This window comes from Notamacropus eugenii, chromosome 5 (assembly GCF_028372415.1).
Source record: "Notamacropus eugenii isolate mMacEug1 chromosome 5, mMacEug1.pri_v2, whole genome shotgun sequence".
Classification (NCBI taxonomy): Eukaryota; Metazoa; Chordata; class Mammalia; order Diprotodontia; family Macropodidae; genus Notamacropus; species Notamacropus eugenii.
The window spans coordinates 3274346-3294124 of NC_092876.1; the positions used below are offsets into that span (position 1 = coordinate 3274346).

General features: G+C 40.5%; 1 protein-coding gene across 1 annotated transcript in view; it reads left to right on the forward strand.

The window, feature by feature from the left end:
* Positions 1-9159: 9159 nt before the first annotated feature.
* Positions 9160-19779, forward strand: part of LOC140508168 (uncharacterized) — a 33466-nt gene continuing 22846 nt past the window's right edge. Inside the window, exons 1-2 of the mRNA XM_072615942.1 lie at positions 9160-9424; positions 13951-14104. Of these exons, the coding sequence (XP_072472043.1) occupies positions 14072-14104 (33 nt within the window). The 5' untranslated portion in view covers positions 9160-9424; positions 13951-14071. The remainder of the gene's footprint in view (positions 9425-13950; positions 14105-19779) is intronic.

Sequence of the window (19779 nt, forward strand, 5' to 3'; positions counted from 1 at the left end):
TTCCTTTGGTAACTACATATGCCATTAACATGAGCATCTTCATTCCCTCCCTAGTATGCAGCACTTCAGGCATTGGTCAGTTCTTACAAAGGCCAAGGTGCTGGTTTCCTGTGTCCAAAAAACAAGGTCCTCCTGCTGCCTCGTTTTCCCATGAGAGGTCTGTGTCTTGTAGCATAAGAAGGTAAGAGTTTTGTCTACCAAATCTCTGAAAACTGATCCTGCCCCATTTCATGGAACAGAAGCAACGAAGGGAACCCCCTTCCTCCCAGAGCCATTCTTCCTCCTTTGGAAACATTTTGTCTTAAAATGTTCTTTTTGTTAGGCAGGATACATTTGTAGCTCAAAGCTCTTAGTGTAATGCATGCCCCAAATTCAAGTAGAGATACAGGGAATAAGGATTACATGCATCTTCTGGGAGTCACACACTGTGCTAAGGGCTTTCTTCATGTATTCTCACTTAATTCTCCCAACAATCTTTTTGTTTTGATGCTATTATTATCCCCATTGGAGAGTTGAGGAAACTAAGCAGAGATGAAATGACTGGCCCATGGGTACACAGCCAGCCATTCTCTGAGGCCAAATTTGAACTCAGGTCTTCCTGATAGCAGGACCAGTGCTCACTCCTCTGTTCTATCAGCTGCCTCTTGTTTCTAAAAATAAAAAAACTGGAAGCTATGGAATGTGACCATCCTTCTATGAAGGAGATGAACATGTTGGAATTTTCTGATTCCAAATCAATTTCATGATCTTCCTTTGCTTCTGGCTCCCCAGTCTCCCAGAAATAAACGCTCTGAAAACCATTTATGGATAGTTCTTGGACCACCTTCTGGTCTTGGTATACATCCCCCTTTCCCTGATGAGGATCAAATAACAAGTGTCTCTCCATCCTCCTGTCTAATTTATTTCCAGGACTTCCAGTTCCCAGAGAAGACTGGCTCTCCCATTTGGAGCAAGGAGGCCTGAGGAACTCCTGTCCAGGTGAATGAGGTGAAAGCTGGAATGTACAGGCTGTTACCCCAAGAGGTTTCCTCATGTTGTAGTAAAGGAAGTGCTAGACTTGGGGGCAGGAATATCTGACATGGGAATTCTTTTTCAGACACTTTTTAGCCATGAGATCCTGGGCAAGTCATTGAACCTCTGAGCCTCAATTTTCCCATCTGTAAAATGAAAGGTTTGAACTCCATGGCTTCTCAGTTCGCTTCTAATGATGAATCAATGATCCTAGTCAAAATTGGAATTGTTGGAAATTTTGGGACATGTAACTGTCCTGCAACTGTAGAGTGACCATTGAAGGTGTCTAATATAAGTGCTTTCTTAGACCTTCTTTAGGTCAATGAGCATTTAATAAGTACCTACTATATACCAAGCCCTGGGCTAAACACTGATGAGACAAAGAGATGCAAAGGATGTTACTGGCTCTCAAGGAGCCCATAGTTTAGTGGGAAAGATAACATGGACATAACTATGTAAAACTCAATACATACAGGATCTGTTGAAGACAGCCAAGAGAACAGGACTGGAAAAGGCTTAGTGCTGGAGGTGGGTTTTAGGTTGTACTTCTGTGGTGCCAATGAGAGCATTCTAGGCATGAACTTCAGTCAAGGAAAACCCATGGAATTGGGGTATGGAATGTCCCATTCATGGAATACAACAACAGCCTCTGTCCCCTTGGATTATAGCCTATATAGAATGGGAGTAAAATGAAAGAAGGCTAGAAATGTAGAAGATGAAGGTCTTTAAGAGCCCAACAGAGGATTTTATATTTGATCTTAGTGAGAGAGAGCCACTGAAGTTTGTAGGGTAGGAAGGGACATGGTTAGGCAAGAGTTTTAGGAAGATGAATTTGACAGCTAGTTGGAGGAGTGAGTGGACTACAGAGAGACTGGAGTAGGTCCTTGCAATATCTCAATTATGAGGCTATTGGGCCCCAAACCAAAAAAGGGGAATGTTAGGAGGGAAATGCACGTATTTGAGAGGTATTACAAAGGTGGAATCAAAAGGACTTTGCAATAGAGTGTGTGTGTGTGTGTGTGTGTGTGTGTGTGTTGGATGAGTGTATGATAGATGATGATGAGGAAATGACACCTAGTTGGAATGACTGGGAAAGCTGTGTCCTGGAAAGTAATAGCAAAGTAAGAAAATGGGAGAATTGGGGAAAAGCTAAGTTTCTTTTTAGACTTGCTCTGAGAAGTACCAGGAGATAGTAGTGTCCCCAAAACTGAGAGGGAAGAGAAGAGAGAATCAAGGAAAAGTGGGGGATTGTCAATAACAGAAGCTGCAAAAAGGTCCAGAAATATGAGGATTGAGAAAAGACTGTTGGTTTTAGGGATGGGGAGGTCATTGGGAACTTGGAAACCATTGAGTAGTGAAGCTGGAAGCCGGACTGCAGAGCTTTGAAAAAAACTAAGAGCAAAAGAAGTGGTGAAATCAATTTTAGTAGGCCATCTCTGTTAATCCATGAAAGGACAGGAAGGTATAGGACAGCATATCATGAGGAGGAAGGGATCAAGTGAGTTTTTAATAGATCAGGGAGACATGGTTTTATTTGTGGAGCTTGGAAAGGAGCCAGTAGACAGATTCAAAATTAGTGGGAAAATTGGGAATGCTTAAGGAGGGCATGTCCTCAGGGAGAGGATTGGATGGAGAGATATCATTTATATATGTGTATGGGTTTACTTTGGCAAGAATGGCCCTCTGTTAATGTGAGACTGGGACAAAGAAGAAAAAGAAGGAATCTGAGCACTGTGAAACAAGGAGAAGATAAGAGAGCTCTAGGTAAATGTCCTGTTTCTTTTCAGTGAAATGAGGCCATTTTCTGATCAGAGAATGCAGGGGGAGCAAACAATATGGTAAGGTTGAGGAAATATGAAAAGATTTGGAAAAGTTCCATGGTGAATGGTATGTGGAGTCACATGGAGAGTTGTCCAAGGATTTTCTTGCCATGGTGAAGGCCAAGCACATTTAGGAATGTTGCCAAAATTTATAGTGGACATAGGCAGCCTGGTTTCATGATTTTCTCTGTCTCCTTTCATGTGTATGTTAATAGTAATGAAGACCCCTGCCTTACCTGAAAGTAATTCAGGCATAAGCCATCCAGTGTCACCCTTCACCTGGTTCCTATGACCCTATATTCGACCCATTCTTAGAGGAGCATTGGCCAGATTCATGTAGGTTGGGAATATGAGAAAGATAAGAGAAAAAGAGATTCCCAGGTATCCCATCAGAGAACCAGGAGCCTAGATGTCATTGTTATCTTCAGTACTGGATCCTGTCAGGTCTAATGTGGGTGACAAGGTGCAGGAAAGAGACAGAAACAGAAACGTATGTTTGACCACTAGGAGAGAGTCCAGAATGCAAGGATGGAGGTAGACTTAGGGTCTAATGTCAGCCTTGGGTCTAGTCAGCCAGTCAAGAAACATTGATTAAGTGCCTACCATGCTTTAGATACTGTGTTAAACCCTGGGATACAAAGGAAAACCAAAGAGTTCAAAATTCAGTACATAAACATGGAGATGGTTTGAGAATAAGCAACACTTTATGAAACTTACTCTTAGCTGATCCAGGCTAAGAAGAGTGTTTTATATAAAAATACATTATGTTAAATGGACACATACATGCATACAAAGAGAGAGGAGAATGGCAGTTTATGAAGGAGAAAATTGTCAGGGCGGAAAGAATCAAAATCTTAATGGCAGAGATAATGGCTAACAATCAGATGGTACCTACTGTGTGCCAAGAGCCTTCCACGTACTCTCTCATTTGATCCTGAAAACAACCCTGGGAAGCAGATGTGATCATTTCCATTCTTTGTCTTCAGGAGTAAGTGACCATTGCTGCGACTGTTTCCAACTGCATTCCTCCCAAGGACTCCCTGCCAAGTGTGGTAGCCTGAGCTTACTCTAACATTAAAGTCCATTCATGAAACCATCAGTTACAACCAATGGAAAAGTTTTGAATGCTGTGGATAAGTTTACTTACCTTGGGAGTGTACTCTCCAGGGATGTACACACTGATAATGAGGTTGATGCACACATTATCGGAGCTACCTCAGTGTTTGGGAGGCTCCAAAGAAAAGTTTCTGACAGAAGGGGTATTAGACTGACTACCAAACTGAAGGTCTACAGAGCTGTTGTGCTGACCTCATTGTTGTATGCCTGTGAAACATGGACAGTCTACCAGCGCCATGTCAGGAACCTGAATCATTTCCATCTAAACTGTCTTAGGAAGTTTCTGAAGATCACCTGGCAGGATAAGGTACTACACACTGAGGTGCTTTCTTAAATAAAACTGCCAAGCATTCAAACTCTACTTAAGAGAGCAAAACTCCAATGGGCTGACCACGTTGTTGGAATGCAAAAGGTACTCCTGCCAAAAAGGCTATTTTAAGGATAACTCACATAGGGCAAGCAATCACATGGTGGTCAGAAGAGGTGATACAAGGACACTCTCAAGGTGTCTCCCAGGAACATTGGAATTGATTGTATGACATGGGAGACATGGGACCATTCAGCAAGGCATGCCCACATCAGACGAGATACTGTGCTCTATGAGCAAAGCAGAATAGAGGCAGCTCAAAGAAAATCCAGTATGTTCAAATTTAGAATAACCACCCCAAATGTTATTCCAAGCTCATATTGGTCTGGTCACCCACTGTCAGACACACTGAAACTTGACGTTATCATACTGATACCATGTTGGTCCTCTTCAAGAACAAAGGACAACCAACAGGAAAACTGAGGCAAAGACATACTGTGATTTTCCCAGTGTCACACAGCTAGCAAAGGTTTGAAGATAAATTTGAATTCAAGTCTGCCTGACTCCTAGAATATTGCTCTATCCACTTGGCCACCTAGTTATCTCATGGTGGGAAATGTTACTCCCCTAGAGGATGCTTCAGCTGGGAAATATTTTAAAAATAAGAGACTCTTAAGATGGTGTTACAACCAGTCATCTGGGACTGGCATGAAAGGACGACAAGGTCTAGTGAGTACTGGGCATCCTGCCGCTTTAAATATAAAGGACTAGTGTTGATCCTATTCCCTTCCCCCACCTATTCTAAAGATGAAGACAGGGGTGAAGAGGAAAGGTGATAAAAGAATATGATAGAGAAAAAAATGGTCATAAACAAGGAGAATGGGATTCAATCATAATTGTAAAAAATGAGGATGATAGCACAATGACTTAGAAAGAGGAACCCAACAACATGTAAGAAACACTATTGATAGAAAAATTTACACAACATTAAAAATGGAGGGATATCCTTTCATAATAATTTGGAATTATGCCCTCCAAGTCAGTCAACTCTATGTCCTGTGAGGCAATGATGACTGCAAGTAGAACTCTAACCTAAAGAGATCTAAGAAAGAGGAAAAATGCACATTGGCACCACAAAAAATATGGATGTTATTTTTTGTTTTTGCAAAAGAAAAAATTGGGAGAATAATTGAAATACAATGCCCGTATATTGGCAAATGACTGAACAAGACAATAGAACCTTATTGTTTCAGAAGAGATGATGAAAAGCCTGAGAAACCTGAGAAGAGTTCTTTGACCTGGTTGAGAGAGTAGAACCAAGAGAACAGTTTATGGCACCACAAAGAAAACCACTATAAATATTTTAGAATATAGAGATTCTTTTCCTTTTCCCCAATCATCTTTGGAAAAGACAGAGTAGTGGTATTGCTGGGTCAAAGTGTAAGGGAAGCTTAATAACTTTTGGGGCATAATTCCAGATTGCTCTCCAAAATGCTTGGATCAGTTCACAATTCCAACAACAATGTATTAGTGTCACAGTTTTTCCACATTCCTTCCAATGTTTGTCGTTTCTTCCTTCTATTAAATTAGCCAATCTGATTGGTGTAAGTTGATATCTCCACATTATTTTAATCAGTATTTCTTTAAGCAATAATGATTTAGAATATTGTGTCACTTGACTATCTTTAGTTTTGAGGGCCTTTTCTTTTTATGGTAGTACTAATTTAGTTTTCTTCCTTTTTTTTTTTTTTTTTACTCATTGTTACTTATCTACTTTATTGTGGTTTTTATTTTTCATAAAACCAGACTCTAGTTTTATTTATTAGTTCTTTTTCAATTTAATTAATCTCCTTTTATATCCAGCAATTCTAATTTGATGTTTAATTGGGCACTTAAAATTTGTTCTTTTTCCAGTTTTCCTAGTTGCATGCCCAATTAACTGATTTGTTCATTCTCTATTTTACTAATGTAAGCATTTAGAGATAAAAATTTTCTCCTAAGTAGTGCTTTGGCTGCATGCTCTAAATTTTGTTTGCATCTAACTTATCCCTATTGCATATAATGCTTGCTGATATTTTAGGGAGATAACTGCTTATTATTTTATGAAAAGTTCCATTTATTACTATGCTCTCCAGTGTTTTCAGTAAGAATGGGTATTGTATTTTGTCAAAAGCTTTTTCTGCATCCATTGGGATAATCATGTGGTTTCAGTTAGTTTTGTTGTTATCAATAATGCTGACAGTTTTCCTAATATTGAAGCAGCCCTGCATTCCTGGTATAAATCCTACCTGATCATAAGAAGCTGTTTTATTCTTTTTGCTAATATTATAAATTTTGTGTTGTTTTCTCATTTTTATCATCATGTTTAATGAAATTATTGATTTTTTTTCTGTGATTTATTGTTTCACCCACTTGTTCTTTAAGATCAGATTTAGTTTCCAATTAATCTTTAAGCTATATTTCCATGGTCCTTTATTGAATGTAATTTTTATTGCATTATGGTCTAAAAAGGATGCATTTACTATTTCTTCTTTTCTGCATTTGGTTGTGAGGTTTTTGTGCATAAATGTATAGTCATTTTCTTTAAGGTACCATTGATAGTTGCCAAAAAGATTTCCTTCTTTCTGTTGCCATTCAGTTCTCTCCAGAGGTCTAGAACATCTCAGTTTTCTAAGATCCTATTCAGCTTAACTTCTTTTTCATGTTATAATGAGATTCAGCTAGTTTGGAAGGGGACAAATTGAGATCCCCCACTAGTACAGTTTTGCTATTTCCTCCTGTCAATCATTTCATTTTTCCTTTAAAAATTTGCATACTGTACCATTTAGGGTATGAACATTTAGTATTAGTGTTCTTGGTAAGTTTTTTGCAAAATTTCGTTTTCCTGTTTATCTCTCTTAATTAGGTCTATTATGTTTTGCACATACACATGAACCAGGAGAATAATGAACACAGTAACAGCAGTATTGTCAGGAAAACCACCTGGGAGCGATTGTTTAATGTTTCTTTGTATCCTCAGCCCTTGCCATACCACCAGGCACATAGTAGGTGCCTAAAAATGTTTCTTAGTTGATGCATAAATGCTTCTGGAATAACCTGATCCAGCCCATGTGGGGCTTTCTCTTCTGCACCCCAAGGGCTGATAATATCAGCTCTAGACCAGGAAAGAAACTCTTATTGATGATCTAAAGGGATCAAGCCTTCCATGTGCTGCTACCTTGCCACCGTGGACTTGACTCCGTTTTACACTCTTTGTCCCAAGTTTTGTCTCCTTGTCAGGACAAAAGCTTTAGTGAAGAATTCACAAGGTCCTTTCTGCTTTTCTCAAACAGTAAGCTATTATTATTTTTATTGATTTTAAAGCAAAATGATCCCGATTCAACATTGTAACCACTGTTACAGCTTGATTCTGTTGACCTGAAAACTTACCAAGAAAAGGCAACAGGCTAAATGCATACATTTTATGATTTAATTAATTAATTGATCAATTCCCTATTAAAGAAAACAGTAACATAGTGCATTATGGAGCCAGAAATGTTCTGGCTACCCAGTGCAGAAATCTTCTGGCTTATATACATTTTGCTGTGAGAAAGGAACTCTCCTAGTTGAACAAATCATAAATTTAGTAAGACAAGACAATTAACAAAGTAATGTTGGTCAGGCCTTGGGATTCCAGCTGGGTAAACATATGTCTCAGTGATAAAGAAGGAAATCCCACCACTAGTAAGTGGCAGGCTTCCTGCCCTAAACAGATAACTGACATAGGAAAGGGTAAACAAAGTTCAATAGGAATTACGACCTAAGATGTCTATATTTTCTTTACCATTAACATGCCATAACATAGTATATGTCTACAAATATTAAGATATGGAAAATATCCCATTATTCAAGATAGTGTCTTAGGTTAAAGGTCTCTTAAGGAATGTAGAGTCAGCCTTGCCTGGCTTTGTTGACATAGGAGGAGGCATTCTCTGAGTTTGCTTCAGAGAGAACAAAGAGATTGTTCCAAAATTTTATATTAAACATTATCAATTCATAATCCTACAGCATCCAGAACAAAGGAAAAGTTCATTTTCCAAGGGTGCAATTGCACAACCCTCTAGAGATCAGTTTTTAATTAAGAGAATAACTAGTCCTATACTGGGGTTTCCCCCAAATCCCCAAATGAGAAAAACTAGAAGCACAATAATAACATAAAGTGTCAGTTTTTAATACAGGAAACAAAATTGCCAATCAAAAACCAATAATTCAGTTGATTATCTTAGTTCGAATTCGCTTAGACATAAAAAACGCTGTGTCCACTGGACCCTCGAGACTGATTGCATTCCGAGAGCACAACAGGGTCATTCTGAGGCAGTTGTATGTAATTTTCGTTCTCACAGCTCCCAAATACATAGCCTTAAACGGCAAATTTTAGGTCTATTTTGCATTAAGGGTGGATCAGTCATCCCAGTTACCCTCCTGGGAGAGCACGTCTGACTTCAGAGGAGCCCACACTCTCATTTAGATTAGGAGACACGTGATAACCAAACTGCATTTTTTTTGCTGGGGGGGGGGGGGGGGGGGGAATCTCTACTTTGAAATTAAGCTCCATTCCCTGGAAATCTCCTGATCTCGCGGAAATCTCGAATCTCGAGGCTGCCTCTTCCTGGTTGTAGCCCTCCCTCCTAGGGGAGCCCCGCATCTTTCCTCCAATAAGGAATCAGGTGATGGAAGCATGGGGGAGGATGGGCTCTGAGAGACTCCCAGCCTGGTGGGTGGTGGCCCAGGTGGAATAAAGCCCGGGGGGTGGAGTTTGGAGGCCTGGGAGGGGTCTGGGGCAGGGGAGGGAGGGCTCATCCCAGGGAGGAAGGTAATGGACATAATGGAGGGCGGGGCTTGGGAAGGAGAGGCAGGCGGGGTCCTGAGCTCCTGGCCCTGGGTGTGATTGGAGGAAAGGGCCTGGGGCCTCGGAGGCGGGCAGACGGGGGGAGGACCCTCCCCAAGGTGCTGGCTGAGAACAGGAACTTGTGCTAAGAGGGCTCTGCCTTCTTCCCTTGCAGCTGAATTATCTTTGCCTTCCCTGGATCTGAGATCTCTCTGCCTTCCCGGAGCTGAAATCTCTCTGCCTTCTTCCCTCAAAGCCAAGATCTCCCTGCCTTCTGGAAGCAGCTGTGGGTGCATGTCCCAGGTAGGTCTGAGCCAGCCCCTCACACACCCACCCTCCAGATTTCTCACTATTATGTCTCATCCTCGTCTGATCATGTAGAGTGTCCTCCAGGTCAGGAGGGAGCATGGAGGGAGCATGCCCCCCTCTCCGGCCTGGCTATTGGATGAACTTCTCACCCCTAACTCTTTCTAGATTCCCAATTACTTTCCCAGTTTCTGGGGACACCCTCCCCAGGTTTATCATTGGGTTACTTTCCCCCTCCCCCCTTTCTCCCACCTCTCTAACCGCCCCCCTTACCTGGACCCGTAGCTCCTGGGCTGCTTCCCTATCAGATCCCAGTCACTGACTGCCGATGTCTGGTCTCCCTTGAGGGATTCCAGGCCTGAGCTCTCCCAGAGGGTCCCGGGAGTCCTCCCCAGGGCCTAGTGCGACCCCAGGACACAATCCTCCTGCTCTCCCAGGCTCAGATGTCTGCCTTATCAAGAATGAAAACAAATGATCCAAAAGTCACGGTGGCTTTGCAGCCACGGTTAACTCCAAAAATATCAGAGCTCACACAAGTCATCCCAACCACAATTAACTCTAAAAGACCAAATAAACCAAACTAAAAAGCAGGTCCAGCAGCAGCCAGAAGTTCAAAGCTTTCTTTCTTCTTTGGATGAAGGAAACGTGCCACATGTGCCAGGGCCTCCTCTGATACTAAGGAAACCCACTTTAACGAGGCCCAACCTTACTCCATACAGTGATGGTTAGGTAGGCAGCAGGAGCCGTAACAGTGGCACTAACTCCAACCATGAGAAAGGTCTGATTCATGGCAGGGTCTCATGACTAGAACATGGGTCTCACAGGCACTTGCTCCAGCTCAGGCTCCACCTGGGTGGATGAGATCATTCAGAGGGTGCACACAAGTGATTGCTCTGCTGGGCACAGCTTACTTGTTGGGCCTTAGCTTTGGAAAATAGGATGTTTCCTAACTGTAAAAAGAGAAGGGTGATGTGGGCATGGAGATCCTGACATTTGCCCCTTTTGGTGTCCTAGAAGAATGCTTCCCATTCTGGCCGATAAAGGAGAGGCAGGTATAAGCCAAGATGGCATGAGAGGGCTTTGGGTCAGGATGAGATGTTGAGTTGAGGGACAGCTGTAGGCTTTGGTTGGTGAGCTGAGAGGTTAAGCTGGCAGTTGTAAGAATTTGTCAGCCTTTCCTCTTAGCAATGATGGAAAGGCATTTTTACCCCAGGAGGTCCCTTCCACGAGGTGACCTATCAGGTAAGTGTGCACCACATATCACTGTGGAATTTCCAACAGTTGGGCAAAGACATAAGCACAGTAATAGGTCTTGTCTAGTCATTGTTTATTACAGCAGAAAGAGAGTGGGGCCAAGAATGTGGAAGGAGAAAATGCCAACACATACTTAAATCAAGACCTTGGCGGTTGGGCACATAACAAAAGGGAAGGGGGGAAAAAACTAGGACAGTTTATTAAGTCCTTGTGCAGAATGTTGGGACAGCTGTCTCCTGTGGATGTCAGTTGCCCCTGGGGTGGACAAACTTTGAGGTCCCCAGAGGGTCCTGCCATTCACTCAGCAATGGGGGCTTTCTTCAGGTGATCCAGGAGTCAACATTCACAAATTTGGCAGCTGTGGAAGTTGTCAGAAAGACTGGTAGGGACCTTAGATTGAGTGAGGAGGGAATGAATGGGCACAGTTTCTTGAATTCAGAAAAGGAGGTGTCTCACTTCCCAAGTGTCTGTAACATGGACAAATGACTGATCACTACAGGGCCAGTTTTCAGATAAGACATATGAATTGCTTGACATATGCAATTGTGAGAAAACTTGCATCCATCCTTGGATCTGACTGTTTCTGGTCAGCATAACTTAGGAATGTCCTTGGTTAAGGGTCTCTAAACAGCACAAAGAGATGGTCCAGCTTCCCAGCCACGCAGGGCTAGGGTCAACGAATGCAAAAAGGTTTTCTCCCAATTTCCATAATTGAATAAAGTTTTCTCAAAAGACAGAAGCTGGACCAAACTCATAACTGAATAGGTACTAAGCTAGTTCCAAGACTGAGTCACTAGATATAGACAATGTGGTTCACTGAAATCCCATTTGAACCATTTGCTGTCCTAATCACCTCAATTCATTCAATTTTCCCTTGTTACTTTATGGGGGAGTGAGCAGTCCACTCTCTTTATGGATCGCTTATCTATAAATGAAATTTTTAAGGTTTTTCAGTTTCATAGTCATAATTACCTTGTCAGGTTACATTAATGTGTGGTTACAGATCAAACTAGTCAGAGCGTTCAGAACTACTAGTTTTGAGAAGGGAGATTGACATGTCACCAAGGTAACCAAGAACACTTAAACATCAAAAGACCAAAGAGTCATAATAATTATCACCAATATTAACTGCCGTCATGTCTCCTTCTAGCCCAGTAATCCATTCTCAATGTCCATTTAATCAGCACATTTTGAGTCCCAGATGTCTCTAGTCCCTATGTATTTTTCGTTGGACAATAGACTGTATTCTCAGGACACCTCTAAAGAGTGTTCTACTTCTCTGGTTCCAAATCTAGAGATTGCCAGGTGATTCTGACTTACTGTAATTTAGTACAATCACTTAAATTGGGTTCTCCAAATTTGAAATGTCAGAGAATTTTAATTTATATACCATTTGCTGTTTCTGTCCTTACCTAAATCCTGTACCTTATATAAGAATCTTATTTTTGAAATTCATGAGAGACCAACCATAAAATGAGCTCTTCTGCCATTTAAAATTATCAGGCATTTACTTTAAAATGGTAAAATAACTTCATTTTCTTTACCATTTCCAATACAATTGATTTGTAAAATCCTTAATCCTCTTTAAAAATTTTAATACTGAAACATATCCAAGGGCTGAATTTCCATGATAGGTAAATTTGGAAGCCCATCATATACATATGTATATAGGTCTTACAGAAAACAGTCTAAGCCTGCTGCTTTCTCAAATTTTACTATTCTATTTAATTAGAAAACTTGTAAATTACACCTTTGTCTCATTACTTTGTCTACTCATTTCTACTTAAGGAGGCTAGCATCCCTATGTTATAATTTCACCACAAATGCAGGTTAAAATTGTAAGATGTTGAAGGAGTATCAGTCTATTATCTAACAGATATAGAATTGGACTTACAGAACTTCTTGATTATAGAAATTTGCTATAAAAGGAAAAAGAGGGACATAGTCATGACAATGTCATAGAAAGGAAAAAGTGTCCTCAGCCCTGTTTGATCCCAGGCATGAGTCATATCTGACAGCCAATCATGTAGTCACCAGATGTTAAAAGCAGGCCCAGGATTAATCAGGTAGGGAAAAGAAAATGTCACAATTAGGAAATAAGGTCAAGAGAATCCTACCTTAGGCCACACCAGGATCACCCGCACAACGTTTTCTAGGCACAGACATTCACCTCTAGCAATTTCCAGACTGCAGCACGTGCCGTTTTCTACGATGAGCTTCGACTCAGACAACTTTCCCTGTGATCAAAGCTCAACACAGGAGTAAATTCGTCACTAGAATTTTTACCTTAAATGCCAGAATTTCAGGAACCACAAATTAAGTAACCACGAATAACTTTCTTGATGCTTCCTTAATAGTAATATTTCATTTCTCTTATAAATTAAAACTCCCCATATTCTGGGGCTTCACAAATACTGCAAATACCTGATAGCTGACTCATCATTAATATGTTTAAGTCACCACATACGTCACAAATTTCATCACAGCCAAGATTTCCAAGTAAAAATTCAATATTATAGTAAACTTATTATCTCTTTTATGACAAAACGTACCTCGTTAAATATTTCAGTTTTCAAACATCTATTTTTATCATATTGATTTAAAAGCCCAATTCATAATTTAGCAACTTCCAAATTAAAAGAGAAGTTGTTCCGTCTAATAGCATTTCTGTTGCAATGGTCTCTCAAATTTCACAATATAAGAGAGTTTGGAAATGCTGTGATAACAAATAGTAACATGTATGTAGAACATGAAGTAAACTGCAGATGGCATCAGTTCAGTTCCTTGCATTTCCCAGTTATCCCATGTAAAAATCATTATTACCTGTGGCATTCCAAACCCACTTTGGAGTCATCAGGAATGAAACAATTACATTCACTTAAAGAAATAATGATAATTACATAGTGCTTAGTGTGTTCCCATCACTGTGTTAAGCACTTTCCAATCCTTCTATTATTTTGTTTGTCACAACAACCTTGGCAGGTGGATACTATTATTATTTTCCTCCATACAGATCAGGAAACTGAGGCACATAGAGATAAGATAACTTGCTTAAGATTATAGAGCTCATAAATTTCTGCAACTGGAATGTAATTCAAGTTTCCCTACGTTTTTCCAGCATTGGAAAACAGTCTTCCTGTCTAGACTACCTTTATTTCCAACCTGAATCCTACCTGCTGCTTATCTCCATCTTAAGTTGGAGTCGCTTTCTTGAAAAGAAAGTCAGAGTCATAACTCCTATGGGACCTCACTCTTTCATCCCCACTCAGGGATCAGCCTCCTGCCCTGGAAGAAAAGGGAGAGACTCTGGCCCTCTGGAATCCTCCCTTCCCAGCTTAGCCTGCAGAGGACTAAGGCCTGGCCCAAGGAAGGAGACTGGAGCCTGCGGGAATGGCCCCTGGGAGCTGCAGGCCCTTAGCCCAGGTGAGTGCACTCAGCGTGGTCCCAGACGTGACTCTTCTCTACCCCATCCCAATGGCTGCCCTCCCATGTTCATTTTTAAAGTTTTCCCTCATGATCATGGAGTCACAAGGATGACAACTTCACCCATTCCTCTCTGTCCTATAGGGGTCTTGTCTTTCCTCCCTTTATCTATGCCTAGTACCCCTCCCTCCCATCCATAGAACTGCTTCCCCCTCCCCTTTTCTTCTTTGGCCAAGCTCTCTCCGCCAGACCTGGAAGACTGGATGCTCTGCTTGTCCTCCAGTGTCTGAGCTACACAATTTATTGGTCTCCTCTACACTGACTGGTTCCTGTCTTGTAACTGATTTGACTCACAAGGGCACACAGAGAGGTCAGTAAGGGCTGAAAGGAGCCAATACTAGGAGTTGGCACTGGGGGTTTGGGGTCCTGGCCTCCTTTGTGCTCTAGTCCAGTGTTTCTGGAAAATATGGGAACCCAAGAAAAGAGGTTAAGTTGGCTTCTGGGTCACAGTCACAGGTTCACAGAACCCTAGCAGAGCTGTTTGGACTAGACCAAAGTCCAAACTTCTTTAGCTGTTAATTAACATTTGTGAAGGGCCTTCCCTTGTTCAAGAGGATATAGGGAAAGGACTGAATTTAGGGAATTATTCAAAGCCCGGGGAGTTTTCTTTTCCACTGGAGGTAAGGGGTGCACTGAAGGAGACACTTGGTTCTTGTCAGAGGCATCAGGCTCAAAGGCAATGACAGTCACAAAGGAGTGACTTATTTTCTCCCCCAAATCCACTTTTGACCGGAACAATCCTATCTAGGAGATGTTACTATTTTTCTTTCACAGTTCAAGAAACTGAGGCAAACAGAGGTTCAGTGACTTACCAACCAGGGTCACACAGCTACTAAGTGTCTGAGGCTGGACTTGACCTCAGATCTTCATGGTCTTCTACCACTTGCTAGCTCCATTAGCATGGCATCAGTGTGCCCATCTTCCCACAACTCCCACAACATTTACTGATGCCATTGTTGTCAGTTTTGCAGAGATGAAGTCTCAGTGTTGTTTTGGCTTACCTTTCTCTTATTTGTGGTTTGGAGCATTTTTTCCCGTGGTTGGGAATATGTGGCAGTTCTTCTTTTGAGAATTCTTTGTTTCATATCCTTTGACCACTTATCTGTTGGGGAATGGCTATTTGTTGTTGTTTCTGAGTTGTTTCAGTCATGTCTGGTTCTTCATAACACACTTTGGGGAGAGACAGTGGAGTGGTTCACCTTTTTCTTCCCCAGCTAATTTTACAAATGAGAAACAGAGGCAGGCAGGCTTAAGTGACTTATATAGAGTCACAATGCTAGTAAGTATCTGAGGTTAAATTTGAACTCAGATCCTCCTGACACCAGGCCTGGTACTCTATATCCTGGGCCACATAACTGCCTTGGGCTGTTAGTCTTTTAAAAAATAATATTCCATTTTTCCCAATTACATGTCAAATATATAAAATATTTTAATAGTATCATTTTTTTATTTTGAGTCCCTTATTCCATGCCTCCTTCTCTCTCTTGACTCTTCCCTTAGATGGTAAGCAACCTGAGATAGCTCAAACATGTGCAACCATGTAAAAACATATTCCTATACTGGTCATTTTGTAGAAGAAATCTTGAACTAAAAAAGAAAGGAAAGAAGGAAGGAAAGGAAAGGACAAGTAGTACACTTTTGCTCTGTGCTCAGACTCCATTAGCTCTTCCTCTGGAGAGGGATAGCATTTTTCATGAGTCCTTTGGGATTGTCTCAGATCAATGTATTGCTGAGAAGAGCCAAGTCATTCACAGTTCTTTCTCATACAATATCGTTGTTACTGTGTACAGTGTTCTTCTGGTTCTGGTCCCTTCTCTCTGCATCGGTTCATGTAAGCCTTTCCAGGTTTTTCTGAAATCATCTTGCTTGTCATTTCTTATAGCACAATATATAAAACAATATAGTCAGCTGTCCCCCAGTTGATGGGCATCCCCTCAATTGGCAGTTCTTTGCCATCACAGAAAGAGCTACTATTAATACTGTTTTATGAATAGGTCCTTTTCCCTTCTTTTTTAAAACTCCCCTTGGGGTACTGATCTCGTAATGGTACAAGAATGCAGTTTTATAGTTTTGGGGTATAATTGCTGATTGCTCTCCAGAATAGTTGGATCAATTCACAGTTCCACCAACAGTGCATTAGTGTCCCACTTTTCTCACATCCCCTCTACCATTTGCCATTTTCCTTTTCTGACATAATAGCCAATCTGATAGATGTGAGATGGTACCTAAGAGTTGTTTTAGTTTGCATTTCTCTAATCAATAGGGATTTCGAACAATTCTCCCTGTGACTACAGATAGTTTTGATTTCTCCATCTGATTACTACCTGTCCCTATCCTATGACCATTTGTCAATTGGACAAGGACTTGTGTTGGGGTTGGAAGCTCAATTCCGTGTGGACAGTCTCGGGTGGGTAAAGGTGGGAACTCCTAAATCTTAGAGCTCTCACGAGACCTCCCCATGAAACGGCTGGGAATCGAGGTGAACTGAGCTATCTCGTGTATTTCCGCCTCTTCCCGTGAGAAACGTGATGGGAGAGAGATCTCCCCGCCCTCGAGATTGTCCCGGATCTGGGCACACTATTGTTATCTAACAGCACGGTATTCAGATGCAAACTATGCGACTGGAGAGTTAAGTAGGATCAGGGAAGCCTAAAAGCTCTCTTAGCACGTGAGGAGCCAAAGAGGACACAAGGCTCTGCTTTTCCTCTTCTCCTTCTCTCCCCTCCCCCTCTCTCCATGCTTGTACTTCTACTTCCAATCTCTTATTGTAAGATCTTTGCCTCCTTGGGAGATTCTTCTATCCCTCCTAAGGAAGAATTCCCCTGCACTTGTAACCGAGACCCTGAAATAAAGCTCAACCCTTGTTCGACTCTGGAACGTCCTTTCTCTCATACGAGCATCCGGTTTGGCCAACCGAAGACCTCGGGAGGTGAGGTAAGAAGACTCGGGTAGCCCTCAGGCCTCTAGGCCTGGCAGACTTGTATTGTTACAAATTTGACTCTGTTGTCTATACATTTGAGAAATGAGACTTTTATCAGAGATACTTGATGTAAGTTTTTTCCCCTGATTTTCTTCTTTCCTTTTAATTTTGGTTGCGTTGCTTCTGTGTCTTCAAGAAATTTTAATTCAATACAGTCAAAATTATACATTTTATATCTAACAATGCTCTCTGTCTTTTGTTTGATCTTATATTCTTCCCCTATCCATATTCTAACAGGCAAACTATTCCATCCTCCCCTAATTTGCATATGACATCACGTTTTATCTCTCAGTCACATATCCACTTTGACCTTATCTTGACAGACAGTGTGAGATGTTGGTCTATACCTAATTTCTTCTTTATTGCTTTCTCGTTTTTTAGTAGTTTTTGTTAAATATTAAGTTTTTGTCCCCAAAACTTTAGGATTGGTGTGGTACTGAATAAGTAGACTGATTTAAGTAGATTGTCTTTCTCATTATATAGACTCAGCCTACCCATGAGTTATTCATATTTTTCCAATTGTTTAGACCTGATTTTTATTGTGTGAAAAATGTTCCATAATTGTGCTCATGTAGTTCCTGCTTTTGTCTTGGCAGATAGATGTTCAGATATTTTATACTGTCTATATTTTAGATGGAATTTCTCTTTCTATCTCTTGCTGCTGGACATTGTTGATAATATATAGAAATGCTGATGATTTATCTGGGTTTATTTTGCAGCATGCAACATTGTTAAAGTTGTCAATTACTTAACTTTCTTTAGTTGATTCTCTAGGGTTCTCTAAGTATACATTGTATCATCTGCAAAGAGTGATAGTTTTGTTTTCTCATTGCTTACTCTAATTTTTAATTTTTTTTCCTTATTCTTATAGCTAGCATTTCCAGCATAAAATTGAATTATAGTGGTGATAATGGGCATCCTTGCCCTACCCCTGATCTTATGGGGACTGCTTCTAGCTTATCCCTATTACAGATCATGCTTGCTAATGTTTTCAGATTGCTATTACTTATCTCTTTATGGAAAGCTCCACTTTTTCATATTCTCTCTAGTGCTTTTTTTTAATAGGAATGGGTTTTGTCTTTTCTGAAAGGCTTTCTTTTGGTTTTGTTATTGATGTAGTCAATTCTGCCTGTAGTTTCTCAAATATTGAACCAGTCCTACATTTTTGGTATATATCCCATCTGGTCATGGTGTGTGATCCTGGTCCAATGTGCTGTAATCTCCTTACTAGTGCTTTTACTTATAATTTTTGCATCAATATTCATTAGGCAAATTAGATTATTTTTTCCTTCTCTCTTTTTATTCTTCCTAGTTTAGGTCTTAACCACAGGTTTGTATATTGAAAGAAATCTTTCTTTGTCTGTTTTTCCAAATAGTTTAGATAGTCTTGGAATTAATTTTTCTGTCAATATTTGGTAGAATTCACTTGTAATTCAATATGGCCCTGGAAATTTTTTTTCTTAGACATTTCATTGATGGCTTGTTTAATTTTCTTTCCTAAGACTACTGGGTTATTCTGTTGATCTGGGAAATTTATATTTTCGTAAATATTTATCAACTTCACTTAGATAGTCAGATTTATTGGCCTATCTGGCCATTAAACTGGAGGGAGTATTGGTGTACAAATTTTTGTTTGCAGATGACTGTGCTCTCAATGTAGCCTCTGAAGCTGAGATGCAACAAAGAATAAGTCCCTTCTGTGATGCTTGTGCTGATTTTGGCCTAACAATTAACACTATTTGTGATCATAACTTTCATGTATCCTGCCAATTCTTATATTATATCTCCTTGATCTATTTTCCTTATCAGTTGTTTTTCTAATGAGACATTTCAGATTCTTTACTATTTTTTCTAGTTTCATTATTTCTTGTTGTCTTATCTCTTCTTTCAGTTCTATTTGCCCAGTTTTTATTTTTAAGGAGTTATTTTCTTCCTTAGGATTCTGTACCACCCTTTTCAACTGGCTAACTTTCTTTTCTTAATTTTCTTGAATTACTTTTTTCCTTAATTTTTCTCATTCTTTTTTGATTTTTTCATTCCTTTTAAATTCTTCCAAGAGCCCTTTTGGAATTGCTGGCCACTTGACATTGTTCATTTTTTAAATTTTGTTTTATTTTTAGCAGTTCATTATTATAGTCAAGTTTTAATCCTATGTTGTGGGTAATGTTGCCCTAGGCCTCAGTTTCTCCTGACTGTCATTTTCAGAATTCTATCAAGGGGATTAACCTCAGGAACTTTTCTCCTCTCCTAAGCCAAAGTTAGGGCCCCCCAGCAACACTGTCCTAGAAATATTCTTGCTCTCTACAGTAGTACCATGCTAACCAGACATGTCCTTGCTAACCCTAACCCTAACCCTACACTACTGGAGGGCAGGGAGTGTCTTTTGCCTCTTTTTTGTATCATCAGTCCTTAGCATAGTGCCTGACCCATAGTAGGTACTTAATAAATATATTTGGAACTGAATGGGAAGTCTGTAGTTTTTGATAAGACCTTCACCTATCCCTCTCTTCTCTCTATCCCTCACTTCTCCTCCCCACTTTCGTGCATCTCCCCATGACGTAATTAGTCCCATAAAAGAAGCATTCCCCTGTAGGCAGGATGTCACAAGATTCTGTCCATGGTACCCTCTGCATCC